Genomic DNA, 18,306 nt, shown 5'->3' on the forward strand with positions numbered 1-18,306 from the left:
TAGATTCAGGACTAAAGGCCAATGTATGGAACCCTTTGGTTTTCAAAAAGATTTAGAGTGAGAAAAAAAACTTCAGAGATCATCTTGCCATCCTACTTATCCAGAAAATGAAACCAAGGCCAAGCAAGTTGAAGAAATTGACTTAATGTCATACAGGTAATAAGTGTCAAACATGCTCAGGGCATGTCTTGAGAAGTTTTGTATTCAATGATTACAAAATGAGTTCTAGCCTCAACTAGCATCTTCCTTATGTCATTCACCTGTTCAAAGTTCTCCAGTAGCTTCCTATCACCTTTAATATAACACCCCAAACACTTAGCAGTCATGATCATCATGGGGTTCCCCAATGACGCTCCAATTTAATTTTGTATTAATATCCTGTTTCATAATTTCTAAGCTATTGAAATTGTCATACTCTTGAAAATTATCTATTTAATGGCTTTGCATTTGCCCAGCTGGAAGGTCTTCTCTCTCCATCTCCGTCAATCCATAGTCGTCATGTTCTTTAATATCCAGCTCTAAAAACTTCTCCAAAAAAATCTTTCCTGATTAAATCTCCCCTGACTATGATCACTCTTTCCATCTTATGTTGTCATGGTACTATTGGTCATTCCCCCAAGCCCATGTCACTCTGTACCTACAGGCAACCAAAATGCAACCAAGAATAGCTCAGAAACCACCATTTCTACATCCTGTAAAAGATAGAATTTGTTCCTCTAACCTTTCCTCCCAAGAGGCAGCATGGTGTTGTAGATAGAAGGCCTATCCTAGAGTCAGGAAAACCTAGCTTCAAGTCCTAATCTCCGATATATACTAGCTAGGTCAAGTCACTTAACTGCTCAATGTCTCTGAGCACTTCTCTAAGACCGTGACAAATCGGTTTTGATCCATACTGGTGGAGAGAGATTCCATACTGGGAGTCTCCCACATGGACAAAATCACAGGTCAGGACCTAACCCTACAAAAAATAAAAGCCTCATATCACTTTGCCAGTCTGACATTTATGCTGTATTAGGCAGAGAGAAGAGGAGAGCTAGCAACCAGGTCCCAGTCGTGGTTCAAGACTCGGACCCATTGCCCAGCTGAGATTCCTTAACTCCACTGTGTATTGACCCACTCCCTCAGTTTCTCACTCTCTCACCTATACTCACTTAAACAGTCCTCAAGCCAATTCTCTCCCTCTCCAAATTGATTCAGAATGCTGTCCATACAATTGCTAATTCTCCTTCCTCATTCCCTCCATAACTACTCCCAGGTCAACGTCTCCACCTCTGATATAACCACCATTAATGAAATGATTATCCACTCCTCTTAAACAGGCCCCTAGAATTCAGGGTAACAGTGACCCCTGCAGCCTCCAAGGCAGAAATGTTCTCCTTTTCCTCTTGGCCCCAACTGAAGACATATGCATTCAATGTATATGCTGCCATTTTGTTACTCCATCTATGACTTTGTAACTTGCCCGTGTCATTTCATCCTTTGTCTCCCCAGTTGTTTTACACACTCCTCAAATGCAAAGATTAGGTTTTTTATTTCTTTTTTCTCACCCTTAGCAACTAGTACAGAGCACTCCCTCCCAAGTCAGATGCTCAACAAATGACCTGGCTTCAGAATTAAGCTTCTAGAAGGAAGAACCCATTTCCTTTCAGTCTTTCTAATTTCTAGGGCATCATACATTCTCAGGGTCAGAGAACTAGTTATATTATTTCACTGACAAAGGAAGTTCCCTTCATCAATACTGGTCAGTAGCTTATAGTCTCTTAAAAAGTTGACTGGGGAAATGAGAGGCTCAGTGATTACTTCAAAGTCACTCAGCCAATCTGTGTCAGAGGGGAGACTTGAACTCTGGTCTTCCCGACTCCAAGGTCAGCTCTCTATGGATTATGCTGTTGCCTCTCTCTTCATACAAATTAAGTACTTAACAAATCTTTGATGAATTAATTTGAATATTTGATTTTCTTTAGTTCATATTCCAAGATATATTTACATTAGTGAAAATATAATTATTTCTTCTAAGCTTTTTTCAATCAATGATAATTGGCCCTGATAATTTGGGTTTGGTGACAAAAGAGGTCAGAGAGACTCCAAGGTCTTTCTGACCTATATAACTGATTTGTGGACATGCTTGATTTCCCTGGTAAAAGGTTGTGAGCTCCCTGAGGGCAGTGACTTTCATTTTTCTCTTTGTATCCCCACAAAGACCACAGTGTCTGATACATGAGGAACAGAGACTGGGCCTGTGCTATATGGGGAAATTCCCTCTCCCAGTACAGATCAGCACTTTCTCTGCAATTCATGGTCCTAAAGAGTGCATTAGAAGGATAAATGACTGGTCCAGAGTCACATAGACAAAATGTGCCAGTTAGATGCTGCCACAGATAGGCTATTGGACTAAAAGCCAGGAGAACCTGAGTTCCAATCCTACCTCAGTTCTCTACCAGCTGTGTGACTGCGGACAAATACCTTAACTTCTCAGCCTCAGTTTCCCCATAGCACCTGCTTCACAGAGCATGAGGATTAAATATAAGGTAACTTGTGTAAAGCATATTGCAAATCTTGGAGTGCTACATAAATGCTAGTTATTATGTGTCAGAGGCAGGGTTTCAACGGCTGCTCCAGCTGGCACATAATAGGCACTTAAGGGAAGCTTGTTAGATTGAATTTCTGTCCAACTCCATCAATTGACTTCTTAGAAGCACCTGCTCTCCGCCCCATGGTAGGCACTCAGGTGGGAGGGAGGGAAGGGCTCATGCTTTGGAATGCTGATCTCCTCACACACTCCAGAGAACTAGGAGAATATTCTGTCCAGGCAAGCCTGGAGAGTGTGCTCCTTTCTCTGGCCTCAGATTGCATTACATGGGAGCTCCAAGGGGTAATGTAGGTATTCTGGCATAGCCGGTTATGAGGGGAATGTTCTCCTCAACTCAGAGTCTGGTTATCAGGCCTTCTTCCCTTCCCTTCTCCCTAAATATCCATGGGCTAACTCTCCATCTCCTCCTAGACACCAGATAACTTAAATACAAATAACTTAATATTTAACTTGATAACTTAAAACCCCAAGCATTTCTCACAGCAAGCTTCTCATCAACAGACTGCTCCACATGAGAAGAGAACACCAATATTCTCAATGATAATATTGTTTTTGTCATAGACAGCAAGCTGGGAAGACAAAGACAAAAATGAGAACTAAGGCTGGTCCCTGCCCTCAAGATCCTATCATACTGGACAATGGTACTACCTGATGAAATGAATATCAGCTTTTTCTTTGTCTCCCCAATGTCTAGCACAGGTCTTGGCCCATGGCAGGGACTTAATAAAGGCTTATTGGTTAATTGAGAGTTGACATGTATGTAATATTTTGACAGACATTATCTCATCTGAACTTCACAACAACCATCTGTTATTACCGATATTATTATAGGAAACCCTCCACGCAACTTTACAGATGAGGACACTGAGGCCTTGGCAGATTTCAGTGATTTGTCCAAGTCAGACAGGGAGTAGATATCAAAGCTGGGACTAGAAAAACTTCACAAAGGAAGTAGGATTTGAGCAGTGATGTTTTTACTTAATTGTCTGGTTTTGGGGCATCAGTGAATTTTCAGTGGGGAGGAGGAGGTGGTAAATTACCATGTCCTGGATCATCAGCTTTGAATAGGATATCCCATAAGCATCCCAAGCACAAAAATGTGGAACTGAGCATTCATTTTCTCTCCTCTAGTGCCCACCTCTCTCTCAAATTTCCCCTATTATTGTAGAAACCACCACCATTGTTCTAATGCTCCAAGTTAGAAACCTCAGTCATCCTCAACTCCTCATACTCATTCATCCCACATATCCAATCTGTTGCCAAATCCTGTTATTTCTTCCACAACATTTATCGCATATGTTCCCTTCTCTCCACTCCCTAGTTCAGGCCTCTCACTAATGCAAGCCAACCCCTACTCAGCTAGCTGCCAAGCCGATTTTCCTAAAGCATAAATCTAATCATATCACACACACACACACACACACACACACACACCATTCAATAAACCCTAGTGGTTCCGTATTATTTCTAGGACCAAATATAAATGTTTCTGTTTTGGCACCCAACAATCTTCACAATCTGGCCTCTTCCTCCCTTTCCTGTCTTCTTACACATTACGCCTCTTCTCCCATTCTGTGATCCAGTTATATCGGCCTACTCACTGTTCTACACACTTGCAACCCTAAATCTCCTCTCCATGCCTTCTTCCTGGCTGTCCCCCATGGCTGAAACATTTCTCCCCATTCCCCACTTCCACCTCTTGCAACCCCCGTTTTCCTTCAGGATTCAAGCCAAGCGTCACCTCTATATGAAGCTACTCCTGATCTCTGTCCTACCCCCAGCTGCTTGCAGTCCCAAAATTAACTTGCTTTCATTTCATATAAATTAAACATATACTTACACAAATGCAGAACAACTCCCATCTTAGAATACCCTCGAGGACAGAAACTTTTTCACTTATGTCTTTATATCCCCAGGATTTAGCATAGTGCCAGACCCATAGAAAGTGCTTAACAAAGATTTGCTAATCAATTAAATTGAACTGACTTCAGGTTGCTGATCATTTCATCCTCAAGGGCTAAGCCCTAGATTCACAGGGCATCTAGCCCAACTCCTCCATCTACAGAGGATAAACTGAGGCTCAGAGCATCTGTGAACAACTTTCTGGGTAAAACAGTTTATAAACAGCAGAGCTGAGATTCACTGGGTCAGAGCACCCAACCCTTTCATTTTCTAAATGAGGAAACGGAGTTGCAGGGAAGTCAAGTGATTTATCTAAGGTCACACACCTAATAAGTCACAGAACTGAGTTTCAAGCCCATATCTTCTGGTTCTTTCTACCCATGTCCTGCTGTCTCTCATGTTAATGTCCATTAAGTCCTCACACCAGTTCGCATGTAGCTCACCAAAAAATAAAACTATTGTCTGAAATATCTCACTTGCCACGAGTATTTCTCAGAGGAGATCGTCCATCTGCTGAAGGTCTGTGTGCACTGCCTGATGTGCTACTGAAGGTTTGCATCATACCATGTATGTTCTTTCCCCCATCACCCAACTGCCTGCCCCATAATGCACATCGGCCAGGACTCAGTACTAAGGAAGAACACTTCAGTTTGGTCCATAAGCAGAAACTAGCTGCAGACTCTCCAAGAAGACACCAAGGGGGATGATGATAGCATGTTGGACAGGTTCCAGCCATTAGCAGTTTACAAGCAATATCACTAATTAGGTAATCAGTCTTCAATGGAAATGATTCCATAAGCATTCTGCAAGTTACAAGACACCCCACATGTGGGCAAAAATATGTGAGTGCAAGACATCATCATTGCCTTTCAAGTGAAGAATGAGCAGTAATTTGAAACAGGCTGTGTGTGGTTCTGAGATTAGGTTCTTTGTGACTTAATGCTTATCTGCAAATGCACTTGAGGCATGAGGGCAGCGAATGCACGCAGCATCCATATGGTAATAGATGGACACAATGTGGCCAACAGCTGTTGTCTGAAGCCATATATAGACTGGTGAGAAATACCAAACATTTTAGCCAAGCCTGAGCAACCCTGGGCTAGCCGGAGCGGGAAAGAGGATTGACTGCTTACATTGCTGGTGGAAAAGTAAAACTAGACTTATTTTTTCAGACATTTCTTTAAATACTAGGGAGGTTCAGTTTTCATTTTAAAGAATAGACCTATCGCTGCTAGAATGCATACATATTTTAAAACTTGAAAAGTGTTTTCCAAACATTTGAGCCTCACGATAACCCGGTGAGGTAACCATGATTATTATCTTCATCTTACAGATGAACACTGAGGCTCAGAAAGGTTAAATATCATACCAGAACTCCCAAGGATGTTGGAGGCTGGATTCAAACCCAAATCTTCTGCAGCTGCCAAACAGAGAGCGCTTTCCACAATGCCATGCTTCCACTCACTCCATCCATCCCCACAATGACCAAAACCTGCCATCAAAAAGCAAAAGCTCTGCCCTCTTGTCACTAGTTCATCAGACATATTTCTTTCTTTGTATAAGAAATTGATTGCAACATGCAACGTAAACTCGGTAGAATGTTTCCCTCTCTGAGGGAAGGCAGTGAGTGTTTCAGGGCTGTTTGGTTTGTCTTTGTATCCCAGGTCCCAGCATACAAGGGGTGCTTCCTGTTTGTTGTATTCAGTGTAAGGGGACCATAGAATCATAGAAGCAGAACTAGAGAGAACAAGGCTTAGGAATCACCTAGAAGCCCCTCATTTCACAGCAGAGAAAAATAAAGCCCAGAGAGAGAGAGCAAATGGCTTAGCACAAGAAGACAGCAAGTGGCAGAGCTGGGGATTTGAATTCTGGTCCTCTGAACTGCAAATTCAGGTCTCAGCTGAATGTTGCCTTAATTTCCTCATCTGTAAAAGGAGCTAGACAAGGAAATGGCAAATCACTCCTGTATCTTTGCCAAGAAAACCCCAAAATGAGGTCATGAAGAATTGGATATGACCAAAACAAGTCAACACCAGCAGTCTGGGTGACAGAAACCTTCATCCCTAATTCTCCCTGAAAAATATCTGAATTTAGAAGACAAAAGCCTAGAGGTAGGGAAGGAAGAAAACTGGGAGGGGGAGGGATGCTGAGTAGGAAGAGAGCCAAGAAGAGAGCCATTCTACCGGTGGGCAGTGTAGTGTGTTGGAAAGAGCATTGAATCTGGAGTCATAAGAGTTGGGTTTGAATCCTAGATTTACCACTTATGACCTACATAACTCAGGACAAGTCAGTTAACCTCTGGGCCTCAGTTTCCACATCTGTAAAATGAGAGAGCTGGTTCTATGTCTCCTCTGAATCTGTGATGCTGGGATTCATAACAGATGACCACTCAAAAGGAATAAGCACCAAAACTTCATGATTAGAGTAATATATCACAGAACCATGTCTAGGGAGGGAGAAAAGTGGAAAGCCAGTAGTTATCATTCTATTGGCACTGATCAGTCGCAGAGACCTCCTACAGACTTTGTATAGATTTGTCAGAATCTCACAATTCTAAAGAACTGAAACCATGACTACTTTCCAGCCTATCTGCCAACCACTGTCCCTTCCTCCTCCACCCCAGAACATGCAAATATGGGGCCTGCAGCTGATGTTTCTAAGTGCTGGCTCTGCTCTATATCATCGGCACTTATATGGAAGCTAAGCCAATTTCTTTTCAACCACATGCCCCAAGGCCAAATAATCTGCACGTAGCTGAGGCTGCATGTTAATGGACTGGACATCCTAGACCAGTGGAGAGCATTGTGGCTACTCGACCACAATATTAGAGAGATATACACAAAATGTGAGGTCTGAGGGGAAGATTACCAAGTAAGGGATCGGCAAAAATTTCTTGAAAGAGTCAGCGTTTAAGGGTAATTTGAAGAGAAGAAGAAGGAATACACCAGGCAGAGAGTGGAAGGAAATATGTAGTAATCAAGTCATATTAATGTTGGATTCATAAAGCATGGAATTAACGATAATAATAAATAGCATTTGCAAACGTTTTAAGGTTTCCAACATACTTTAAATATGTTATCTCATTTAATTATTTGAATTATGAGAGAAAGGTAAGTGAGATGGACAGAAAACCTTCCAATTGGAAAAAAGGCCATCACGGGGGAATCCTGCATTCAGATGTCTTCTGGGATCCAGAAGAAGAATCAAAGGTTACAGCTTTATGAGAAAAGCCGATAGAAGGCATTGCTTGGAAATAGTCTCTTCGGTGGAAACACTCTAAATTTCTGATTTGTGACATTTGGAAGGAATCATACAGCATCTTGAGTGGGGAAAAATGCCCTCAAACTTCTCCACTGTTTGCTAAGAAAACATGTCACACTTCACTGTCTCTACCACATAATAGTTATGCAAGCACTTAATAAGAATTCATGACATAATGGAAAGAATATAGAATTTTGGATCAGAGGATCTGATAAATCTCACCTCTGAGTCTTACTAGATTTGGGCTTTTGTTGGCAAAGAGACTGAAGTGGCTTGCCATTTCCTTCTCCAGCTCATTTTACAGATGAGGAAACTGAGGCAAAGAAGGTAAGTGACTTGCCCAGGGTCACACACCAGGTCTGCAACCAGATTTGAACTCAAGAAGATGAGACGTGCTGACTCTGTGCCTGGCACTCTATCCACTCCACCACCTAGCTGCCTATCCAAATTAGATGATGTTGAAAGAAAAAAACTACTTCAGTCCTTCAGCACTATAGAAATAACAGATTTCTTGATAACCTGGTTTTCAAAGAGAAACAGTTAAAATACACACATACACACACACACACACACACACACACACACACACACATCTGGGCCTCAAGGGATCTTCTTCCTGTCCTAGCTTTGCCCTGCCTCACTCCCACCATGATGTAGCTTCTGCTCAGAGGCCACCAAGAGAAACCTGGGGTCAGTGTGCCAGAGCTGATTCCAAATAGCTATACTACGCCAATAGTCACATTTTCAGTGTAAGCATTAACACAAGAAATGCTCAAATGCTACAAATCAGGAGGGTTTGGTCTATTGTTTTGTTCATTCTGTGATGGAAAAAATGTTAATACAACAGATTAAACTTAAAAGTGTGTCATGGGCACAATTTTTCCCCCCCAGAGAGCTGGTTGTTAAACATTTATGAGCACATCCCTGCCTGGGGTCTTGAGGGTTTATTGTGTGTGCCCAGTGTGTGCTGGCCTAATCCCCAAACTGCTCATCACTGCTGCACCCTACAGTATGAAATAAATTTTCCTAGACATTTCCTTCCTCCCCTGAACCCTATAATCTCTAAGTGTGACTCAGAAGCAAAGTGAACTCTGAGTGCATTTGAGCCTCATTGGGGAGAAGCAGGATCCCCCAAAGAATAACTACAAACAACACAACCATGATGTAAACAACTGGGGAAAGACAACATCAGAGCTGTAGAAGTCAAGCCGGGCTGACAGGAAGCAGTGAGGGATGAAAGGGGGTTTGTGTGTGTGAGAGTGAAAATCCTCTTGAACAATGAATCTGCAAGAAAGAAACCGTACAGGGACAGGCCCTGCCAAGCTGCCTGTAGCCTCAAATCAAAGAGCAGTCAAGTGTGACTGTTAATTTTCATAGACTCCTACTGTTCAGGTAACACCAACATGCTCCTAGCGCATCTCTGTAAACAGGTAACTAGGCAATACAGCCATCTCAGCCACTAAGACAAGAAAGAGGAGGCTGGTCTATTTGAAATAACATCATGTCACACCGAGCAGCTTTGCTAGACAAAAGCAACTTCCCATATTACAGGCAGCCAGGTGGCTCAGTGGATAGAGCACTGGGCCTGGAGTCACAAATGCCTGAGTTCAAATCCAGCTTCGGTCACTTACTAGCTCTGTGACCTTGGGCAAGTCACTTAGCCTTGGCTTCCTCATTTGTTAGATGGGTCTAATAATAGAACATACCTCCCAGGGATGTTACGGGGATCAAATGAGTTCGGCATAGTGCCTGGCACATGGTAGGCATTTGTAATGTTAATAGAATATGAAGATCTTCCCTGTCTATTAATAGGCCTGTGTGACCACATGTATTCAGTCACAGACGTCTTACTGCTTTGAGCTCCAGCTCGCAGTTGTGATACGTCCTGAGTCACATAGAGCCCATTGGGGGAGGAGCTTGCTTAAAGGGGAAGCTTGCTTATGGGGAAGCTTGCTTGCAGGAAAGCTTTCACACTTTTTGGTACTAAGCTAATAAGGCACTGAGTCACAGGGTTGTGATGCCTTCTGGCTCTGAGAAGTGTCTATATACTCTGAGATTGGTATTTTGCTTTGGGTTCACTTATGAGAAGGACCTTTTGATTCCCTGGACAGGACTCTGAGTAGCCTTTTGTTCAGAGCCCCCCCCCCCCCCACACCGCAAGTACTCTCATGTATCCGTACTCCCCCAATCTGGTGGTGTGTGTAGGTAGTTGTATTACCTTGTTCAGACAGCTGGAGCCCTGTCTGTTGATCTTTGTGCCCATTTTTCTGCTTGTATTTTCTCTCCTTGTACGTTCTCCACATTCAGGGTGCTGACCTTTCCCCTGAACTAGTGAATGAATTAAAGTAAGATTGTTGACCCCTTTAAAAGTTATCTTTCCTTTAAAATCCGATCAAAGAACCTGTGCTAGCAGGCCACCTTGGGTGTGCCAGGGCTTGCTGTTACAGCATTATATTATGGTTAGTCATTACTAATAAATGAATTTCAAAATTCTCCTTGAAAACATAGCCTTCATAGAGAAGGGAAAGTCTATCCTTTAATGCCAAGTCTTTTAGCCCCTGGAAGGAAACAAGCATTTATTAAACACCTACTATATGCCAGGTACTGTGCTAAGCATGTTATAAACATTATCTCATTTGATCCTCATAACAACCCTGGGAGGTAGGTGTTGTTACCATCTCCATTTTATAATTGAGGAAACTGAGGCAAAAAGAAGTCAAGGGTCCCTGGAGTCAGGAAGATCTGAATTCAAATGTGGCCTCAGACACTTACTAGCTGTGTGACCCTGGGCAAGTCACTTAACCTAATACACACACATACATACACACACACACACACATACACACACACAGATACATATACATATATGTAATTTGTTGTATGGAATAGCTCTTTAGAAGGGAATGGGACAGTAATACATGGGATATTTATGATGATGTAAGAAACAGAAACTATCAATAAAAACTTATTTTTTAAAAAAGAAAGCAAGGTCTTGGCCAGCCAATATCCCACATAACTGTCTGAATTTTTTTTTAAATACCCCTTCACCCTGCCCACGGAACCACCCCCAAAACCTCCCCTTAGCTCTTGCTCCCTGAGTCATTAGTGTTATCTGCTCTGCTATCCACAGGCATAAACACTGGCCTGGCTCCACATTCCAGGACTTGGGGCCATTTGACGGCTTTCCTCCCACGCTGGATGCCTGCAGTTTCACTGGGCAGGAAGTCAAGAAGAAACAGAAGATGAGCCCCTGGAGATTGCTCCCCAGAGAAGACCCTCTTTTATCTTTGCAAAATGCATGCTGGGTGCGAGGGGCTTGTGTAAAACACAGTGGAAAGATAGTGTGGGTGACCTGGCACTCCCACTGGATGGTTTGTTTCTAGAATATCTTTTAAAAGTAATTAACTGGGAGAGCAATCCCTTTTTTTCATTTCTATTCAACAAGCAGCACCTCCCATGCCCACTCTATTGCCAAGTTTGCCTCCCAATCACAACTCAAACCCTTCACCTTCTCTAGTCTAATCCAACAAGCCCTTACTAAGTTCCTATCTGGAGCTAGGCAGAGTGGCTCGAGTGCCAGAACTGGAGTCAGGAAGATTCATCTCCCTGAGTTCATATCTGGCCTCAGATACTTAGTAGCTGTATGATTCTGGGCAAGTCACTTAACCTTGTTTACCTCAGTTTCCCCATCTGTAAAATGAGCTGGAGAAGGAAATGGCAAACCACCCCAGCATTTTTGCCAAGAAAACCCCAAATGGGGTCACAGAGAGTCAGACACAAATGAAACAACTGGATAACAGCAACAAGGCATTGTCGGTGCCGATCGCTGTGCTCAGCACCTAGGGGTGGTGTGAGGTTGGGGGAAGGATTCACAGCAGCAGATGTCATTCAGCAGCCTCTTGTGCTAGCAGCTATAGCCAGGAGCAAGCCCATAATCAGCAGCCCAACTGGCCTTCCATCACCAAAGATGCCAGATTCCAGATTCCTGTGTATATGGTGAACACAGTCAGTGAGACGCCTGGGGGCTGCTGTCGGGGCCAATACACTAGGTGCTGAATGACCCGCCAGAGGGGATCAGAATCCAAGGAAAGACTGGACAGGAAGTAAACAGAGCAATGCCCCCTCCCCCGATAGCTCCTGGGACAATCTTACACAAGGGACCTCAAGCAAAGGCAGAGATTGGGAGGAATTAGTGTCAGGAAAAAAAACAACTTATTTTCCTCTGGAATGACACCTGGTAGGTGCTTCATAAATGCTTATTGACTGACTGACAGATCGACCAACTGACTGAAGGAGTCAATAGAAGTTAATCCCTAGTAAACAGCCACTGAAAAAGAAAAATGGAAACTCACAACATGACTATGTGATCATCATATTGGTAGCTCGTGGAATCCAGCCAATACTACCCTTGCTGTCCACCCTAGGAATAAAGTTATGTTCAAGGATTTCATTGCTGACTAAAGGTACACTAGGAAAACCACTGGCGTTGGAGTTAGAGAATCTAGGTTCTCATCCCAGTTTTGTTCCTCATTATCAGCACAGCCTGGAGTCAGCCTCCTGTCCTCTTAAGATTGTCAGCCATCTGGAAAAGGAGGGGTGGAATTCTACGACCTCCATGTCCTCCTGGGGCTCTAACATTCTCTGCAGAGGATTCCACATTATGTAAAGAACAGAGCCAACAGTAACCGATATTTATGTGATATTTGGTGGTTTACAAAGCTCCTGACATGCCTCACTTCCTCTGATCCTCACAAAAGCTCTGTGACATAGAGACTAGAGACATTATCATCCCCATCTGAAAGATGGGAAAATGAGGACCAGAGAAACTACTTACGAGCAGTAATAAAGCAACAATTATAATAATTAACACTTAAAAAGCATACAGTCAGTCAACAAGTATTTATTATACCCCTGCTATGTGTCAGGCACTGTGCCTGGGTTCAAATCCTGCCTCAGAAGATGAGTCTTCCTAAGTTCATGCCTGGCACTCTCTGCACTATGGTGCCACCTAGCTGCCCCAGCACCTAATCGACAGCCAAGGTAAGAACTGGGGCCCTTATTAGACATTTGCTTAGCTAAAGGAGCACCTCTGCCTCCCACGGAGAATGGCCCAGAACGTCTTACCTACAACTCTTAGGACAAACAAACCAACCAAAGCCCTGCTTGTCTGACGCCCGCCCTGGATACCTCCCTGCAATCAGATGAGGACAATGGCTTCAGGACTTACTTTCTTGACGCACTTCCTGCAGGGCTGCCATGAGCTCGGCCTTCAGGACCGTGGCCTCGCTGGCAATCTTCTCCCCCTTGTCCAGTAAATTCCATGTGGCTTCTTCAACAGAAGCAAGAAGAACTCGGGCTCTTTTGGAACGTCCCTTTTTCCTGTTGGAAAGATTCTGGGGACAATTCACCAGTGTGGTAACCTAAAATGAAAACAGACAATATATTTACCAAGGGTGAAATCTTTGCCGTAAAGTTGCCATAAAGTGAAAAAAGAGAAAAGGGAATAGTTCTGGGATATCTCAGTCTCAGGGATATCTCAGGGTCTGGAATATCTCAACCTCAGAAACTGGCTATGCAATAAAGGGGAGAGAGCCCATGCATCTGAGTTTATTTCACTACTTACTACACGTGTAACCTCAGGCAAGATGCATTTCCTCAGTGGGTCTCATTTTTCTCATTTTAAAAATGAGTGGAGATTGGCCTAGATGAACTCCAAAGTCCCATCTATCTTAAAATTATAATCCTGTGAATACAAGTATGAAAATTATTTTATGAGCATTAGGAATTCTGGAGGCTAGACCCTCTTTATCCAGCCACCAGGGTAAAACTGAAGCTGTGGGCTTGGTCATCATAATTCCCATTGAACTTCTGATCGAAAGGAAGAATAAGAAGGAGAGATTATCCTGTTTAGGATTTTAGAGCCAGGTAAAACTTGAAGTAGAGGCTTGGCTTGGGAGTGTCAAAGACCAGGGTTCAAATCCCACCTTTGACACTAACTGTGTGTGCAAAAGTCACACAAGATAGATGGGTATGGATGGATCGCAATAAGCGTCTGGGGAGCGAGCTCACAGATCTCTACAATTGTTAAGAGTATTTAGATCATAGACTACAGATCGCATATCCCAGATCTATGACGAGAAGGTTAGAGACTATCTCAGAGGCCAAACGGTTCAACCCCCAATTTTACAGATGAGGAAACTGAGGCCCAGGGGAATCAAAATGAATTGCACAGTGTCACAGAGCTAGTAAATGTGTGAGGCAGGATTTGAACCTGGGACCTCTGAGTCTATGCCAGCATTCTTTTAATTTTTTTTTGGTTTTTTGGCAGGACAATTGGGGTTAAGTGACTCACCCAAGGTCACACAGCTAGTACATGTGTCAAGTGTCTGAGGCTGTATTTGAACTCAGGTCCTCCTGACTCCAGGACCGGTGCTCTACTCACTGCACCACCTAGCGGATATGCCAGCATTCTTTCCCACGTCTTACACTGGTTTTGCTGCAAGAAACCAAATCTCCCTAAAGCCACATGCTCTAAGTATCAAGAGTTGGGAGCCGCTGGCAGAAATCCAAATTGGAAAAAAAAAAAAGTCCTCAAACTCTCAAACTTTTGCTTAAAACCAAAAAGAAAGCATCATTGTCTACCAAGTGCCTTCAGAATTCATTTTAATCAGTAAAATTTATGTATCTTCCCACTGCACATTCCTCCTCTATTGTGTGTGTCCTCCACACTTCAAATATCTCCCCAAAAACAGCCAAGGCTGTCAAATTTAAATGAGTGCATTCCAGAAAAGCTTTATTCTTTATTAGAAATGCTACCACTAAAAGAAATATGGCGAGAGCATGTGGGAGAACACTGGGCTTCTATTCCCCTTCCCCCCCCCCCCCCCGCCACCATCACATCACAACGTGGAAAATCTTCATTTGGCTCCACATTCCCTCTGCACCAATGTCTCCATGGCTCCCTAATAAAATGGCTTCATATTGATTTGACTGTAGTCAAGGAAAACTTCCAGCGGTTTGTTTCATTGCAGAGGTAAGCATGGCTTGCCAATTCTTTACACCTAGGGGTTGAGTGAGTCTTCATTTTTTCAGCAAGTCTCCAATGAGAGAACTTCAATTTGTTTTAAAAGGTAGACAGGGACAAGAAGTCTATTTTTCAAGCAACTGGACAGGAAATCTGACGAGGTTCTGAACCTGAGGGTGTTTGTTCTTGAATACAGAACATAAGCATCCCTTGACGCTCACACAAGGCTCCAAAGGGCAGGAAGTATAAACTTTGGGATGGCTCACCCTGAGATAAGGAAAAGGCAGGGTGATCAGACCCTTGTCCCAGGGTGCCAAAATCCACAGGAGTGTGACTGCTCCCAGGAGAGATCTAGAAACCACTGCACTTTGTAGCTCCCCTCTTTCTATTTGCATGACCCCCCTTCCGGTCCTCAGGCCCACCTCTACTCCATTGCCACAGCACCCATTTCTTAGGGCCTAGCTTCCCCCCAGACCCCAAGTGGTCACATGTAGAACTGTCTTGGAGATAGACCACCCTTTCCTCCAGCACCATTGCGTCCAAGGTCAACTATCTTTTGTGGAAAGATTCCTACTCGCAGAACTGGGTAAGGAGTCGATAAAGAGAATTAAGTTAAATATATATGATGTTATTTCCCAATTACCACTGGCCTAGGATGCTTACTATTCATGCCGAATAACTACGCGAATACCTCTAAAGACAAGTCACTGTATCTCTGAATCTTAATGTTTTCATCTGTGAAATGGGGCTAATCATACTTTCCCTATTTATCTCAAGGGTTTATGAGAAAAGCACTTTCATATAAACAATGAAGTGCCATAGCAATGTGAGCTATTATACTTTTGTTTTTTATAAACATCTATATTATAAACTTGAAAGGCAGTGTGGAAGAGCAGATAAAGAGGTGGCCTGGGAGTTAAGAAAATCTTGATTCAAGTCTTATCTCAGATACATACTGGCTGTGTGACCCTGGGCAAGTCACTGTCAGTGCCCCCAGAAAATTTTCTAGGACAAGCATCAGAAAAGGTACTTAGCTTCCTTACTAGAGGGAATTCCTTACCAGAGCTCCCTACATTGATGAAATCAAGCATCTGGTTTGAATGTGGTTTTTTTTAAGTTTAACTGCTTTATCAAAATAAGACACCTCCCTCTTAACTTTAAATCAGAGGGCCACCAGTGGCCTTTGTGATGTTCTGCAGAGATCTTTCAGGAGGGATAGGGGGTGATAGGGTGGATAGGGTGGCTCTGTAGTCCAGGGGAGTGACTCCTCATGGAGGAAGAGGGGAGAATGAGTGGAAGGTGAAGCAGGCAAGGTCTGAGATTTGGCCACCTGGCTCCCAGTGCATCCAAACCCTCAGAGCCAACAAGGGCTGTCTGAAGACCCCAACCAACAGAACAGGGAGGGAGGGAAGGAATAAGCATTTAGGTAGTGCCTCCTATGGGCAGGATACTGTGTTAAGTACTTTACAAATATTATCTCAATTGAGTCTTACCACAACCCTGGAAGGTAAGTGCTTTTACTATTTCCATTTTACAGATGGAGAAACTAAGGCAACCAGAGGTTAGCAGTTTTGCCCCAGGTCACATAGCTCTGAGGCCAGATTTGAACTCAGGTCTTCCTCACTCCAGGCCCACTCCACCTCCCAGCTGCCGCAAGGGGAAGGGAAGCCTAATCTAACCCTAGGACTAGATGACCTCGAAGTCTCTTCAAGTTCTAAATATATCCTTTATGACCTGAGTTTAAATCCTGGCTTTGCCAATGTCTAGAAGTGCTATCTTGGGCGAGTCTTCTCATCTCCACTGCCCATTCAGGTTCTTGCTCCCCCAGCTACCAGGTGGCAACTTCATTTCCCGGGTGTGACCTCCAAAACAGTGGACTCATATCCCAAGGTCTCTGTCTGCCTGTCCCCCACCCCAAACTGAGGCCACTATCTGTGCCACTTAGCCCAAGGGAGGTTTGTGATATTTGCCCCAGGTGCACGTGTGTGTATGTGCACACATACGTGTACATGTGTGCGTGCACATACACACATATACATGCACACCCCTAGTTCCATTTCTGGTTAACCACCCACTAAAGTTCTATTGAGATGTCTCATCCTGGTGTGGTCATGCCCTTGGTACCTCAAGGGCACAGTCAACAGAAACTGTGCTCCCTTCCAAGATCATCATGAATGGGAATGGACTAGACCTAATGAATGACTTTAAATAGCTCTGTAGACCTTTTCTCCCTTTGTGGGGTCATCACAGGAATCACTCTCTGCCAAGCTCCTTGTAGAGACCTCAAGCTGCCCTTCCACAGTGAGCCTGGCTGATACAGAGGTTACCACCAGCCATTTCTATTCTGGGGCTACTTCAAGTCCAAGTCTTCCAGTTTTCTGAAGTTCACAAGGACCTCTGTGGTCAAGGTGGAGGGAAGAGACAGGTCCTCTGCTCTTCCCTCCCCTCCAAGCAGTACTCGGGGCTTGGCTGATGCTGTTTCATCACTAGACTGGCCTGCCATTGAAATGTTAGCTGCTGAACTAGCTGACTGTTTATATCTAAGCCCCATAGGTATGACAATTAACTCTTCAGCCAAATGCAATACACTTACAGTATATCCCTTCACACATAGTTTACACTTTTGATTCATAATTCACTAGAGGTCTAGGCCTTGTTCACACATAGTTCATACCTCAGGTTCAGTTGAGATGTCTGAGGCATCCATATTCAGCTGCAGAGAGGTGGATCCCCACCCTTATAATAAATACTATTCTAGCTTCTTCTAGATTTTTCCTGGAAGTTTTGTTTGTTTAAAGCTGACTAACTCATTTGGAATTTGGTATACGGCATAACCAGTTGGCACAGTGGATAGAGTGCTGGCCTGGAGTCAGAAAGACTCATCTTCCTGAGTTCAAATCTAGCCTCAGACACTTACCGGCGTGACCATGGGCAAGCCACTTAACCCTGTTTTCCTCAGTTTCCTCATCTGTAAAATGAGCTGGAGAAGGAAATGCCAAACCACTCCAGTATCTCTGCCAAGAAAACCCCAATGAGGTCACGAAAAGTCAGATGCAACTAAGTGAATTATAAATCCAAATTAATGTTTTTCCTGTATTAATATTCAGTTTATCTAACAGCATCCCCTAATAACTCTTTTCCCAGAATTACTTTGGTTTTGTCCTAACCTAAGTTCTTGGCAGTGTGGCAGAAAGAGGGCAAGACCTAAAATGAGAAAGTTCTTAATGGAGAACCAGAAAGATCACTAGGCTTGAATCCCAGCCCCAAAACATAGTAGCTATGTGACCTTGGGCAAGTCACTCTACTTTTCTGAACCTCAGTTACATTCTCCCTAATATAGGGATAAAAATCCTTGTACCACCTACCTTCTAGGACTGTGGTGTTATTAACCTTAAATGTCTATAGAAATAGGAGCTAATATTATTCTGATGTGAGTGTGGTTCCATTCCTTGATTCTTCCTTCAACTGCATTGATCTTCCAGTTTTCACCAAAACACATATAGTTGTGATCAGGCCTGCTCTATGATAT

At 43.5% G+C, this 18,306-nt stretch overlaps 1 protein-coding gene across 3 annotated transcripts in view; it reads right to left on the bottom strand.

Moving 5' to 3' along the window:
* The window catches only part of CTNNA3 (catenin alpha 3), a 1,949,360-nt gene that overhangs the window by 1,851,302 nt on the left and 79,752 nt on the right, over positions 1-18,306 (bottom strand). For all 3 annotated transcript variants that reach the window (XM_036734544.1, XM_036734545.1, XM_036734546.1), the window contains exon 3: positions 12,981-13,173. In XM_036734544.1, coding sequence (XP_036590439.1) covers positions 12,981-13,173 — 193 coding nt within the window. The remainder of the gene's footprint in view (positions 1-12,980; positions 13,174-18,306) is intronic.

This window comes from Trichosurus vulpecula, chromosome 8 (assembly GCF_011100635.1).
Source record: "Trichosurus vulpecula isolate mTriVul1 chromosome 8, mTriVul1.pri, whole genome shotgun sequence".
NCBI lineage: Eukaryota > Metazoa > Chordata > Mammalia > Diprotodontia > Phalangeridae > Trichosurus > Trichosurus vulpecula.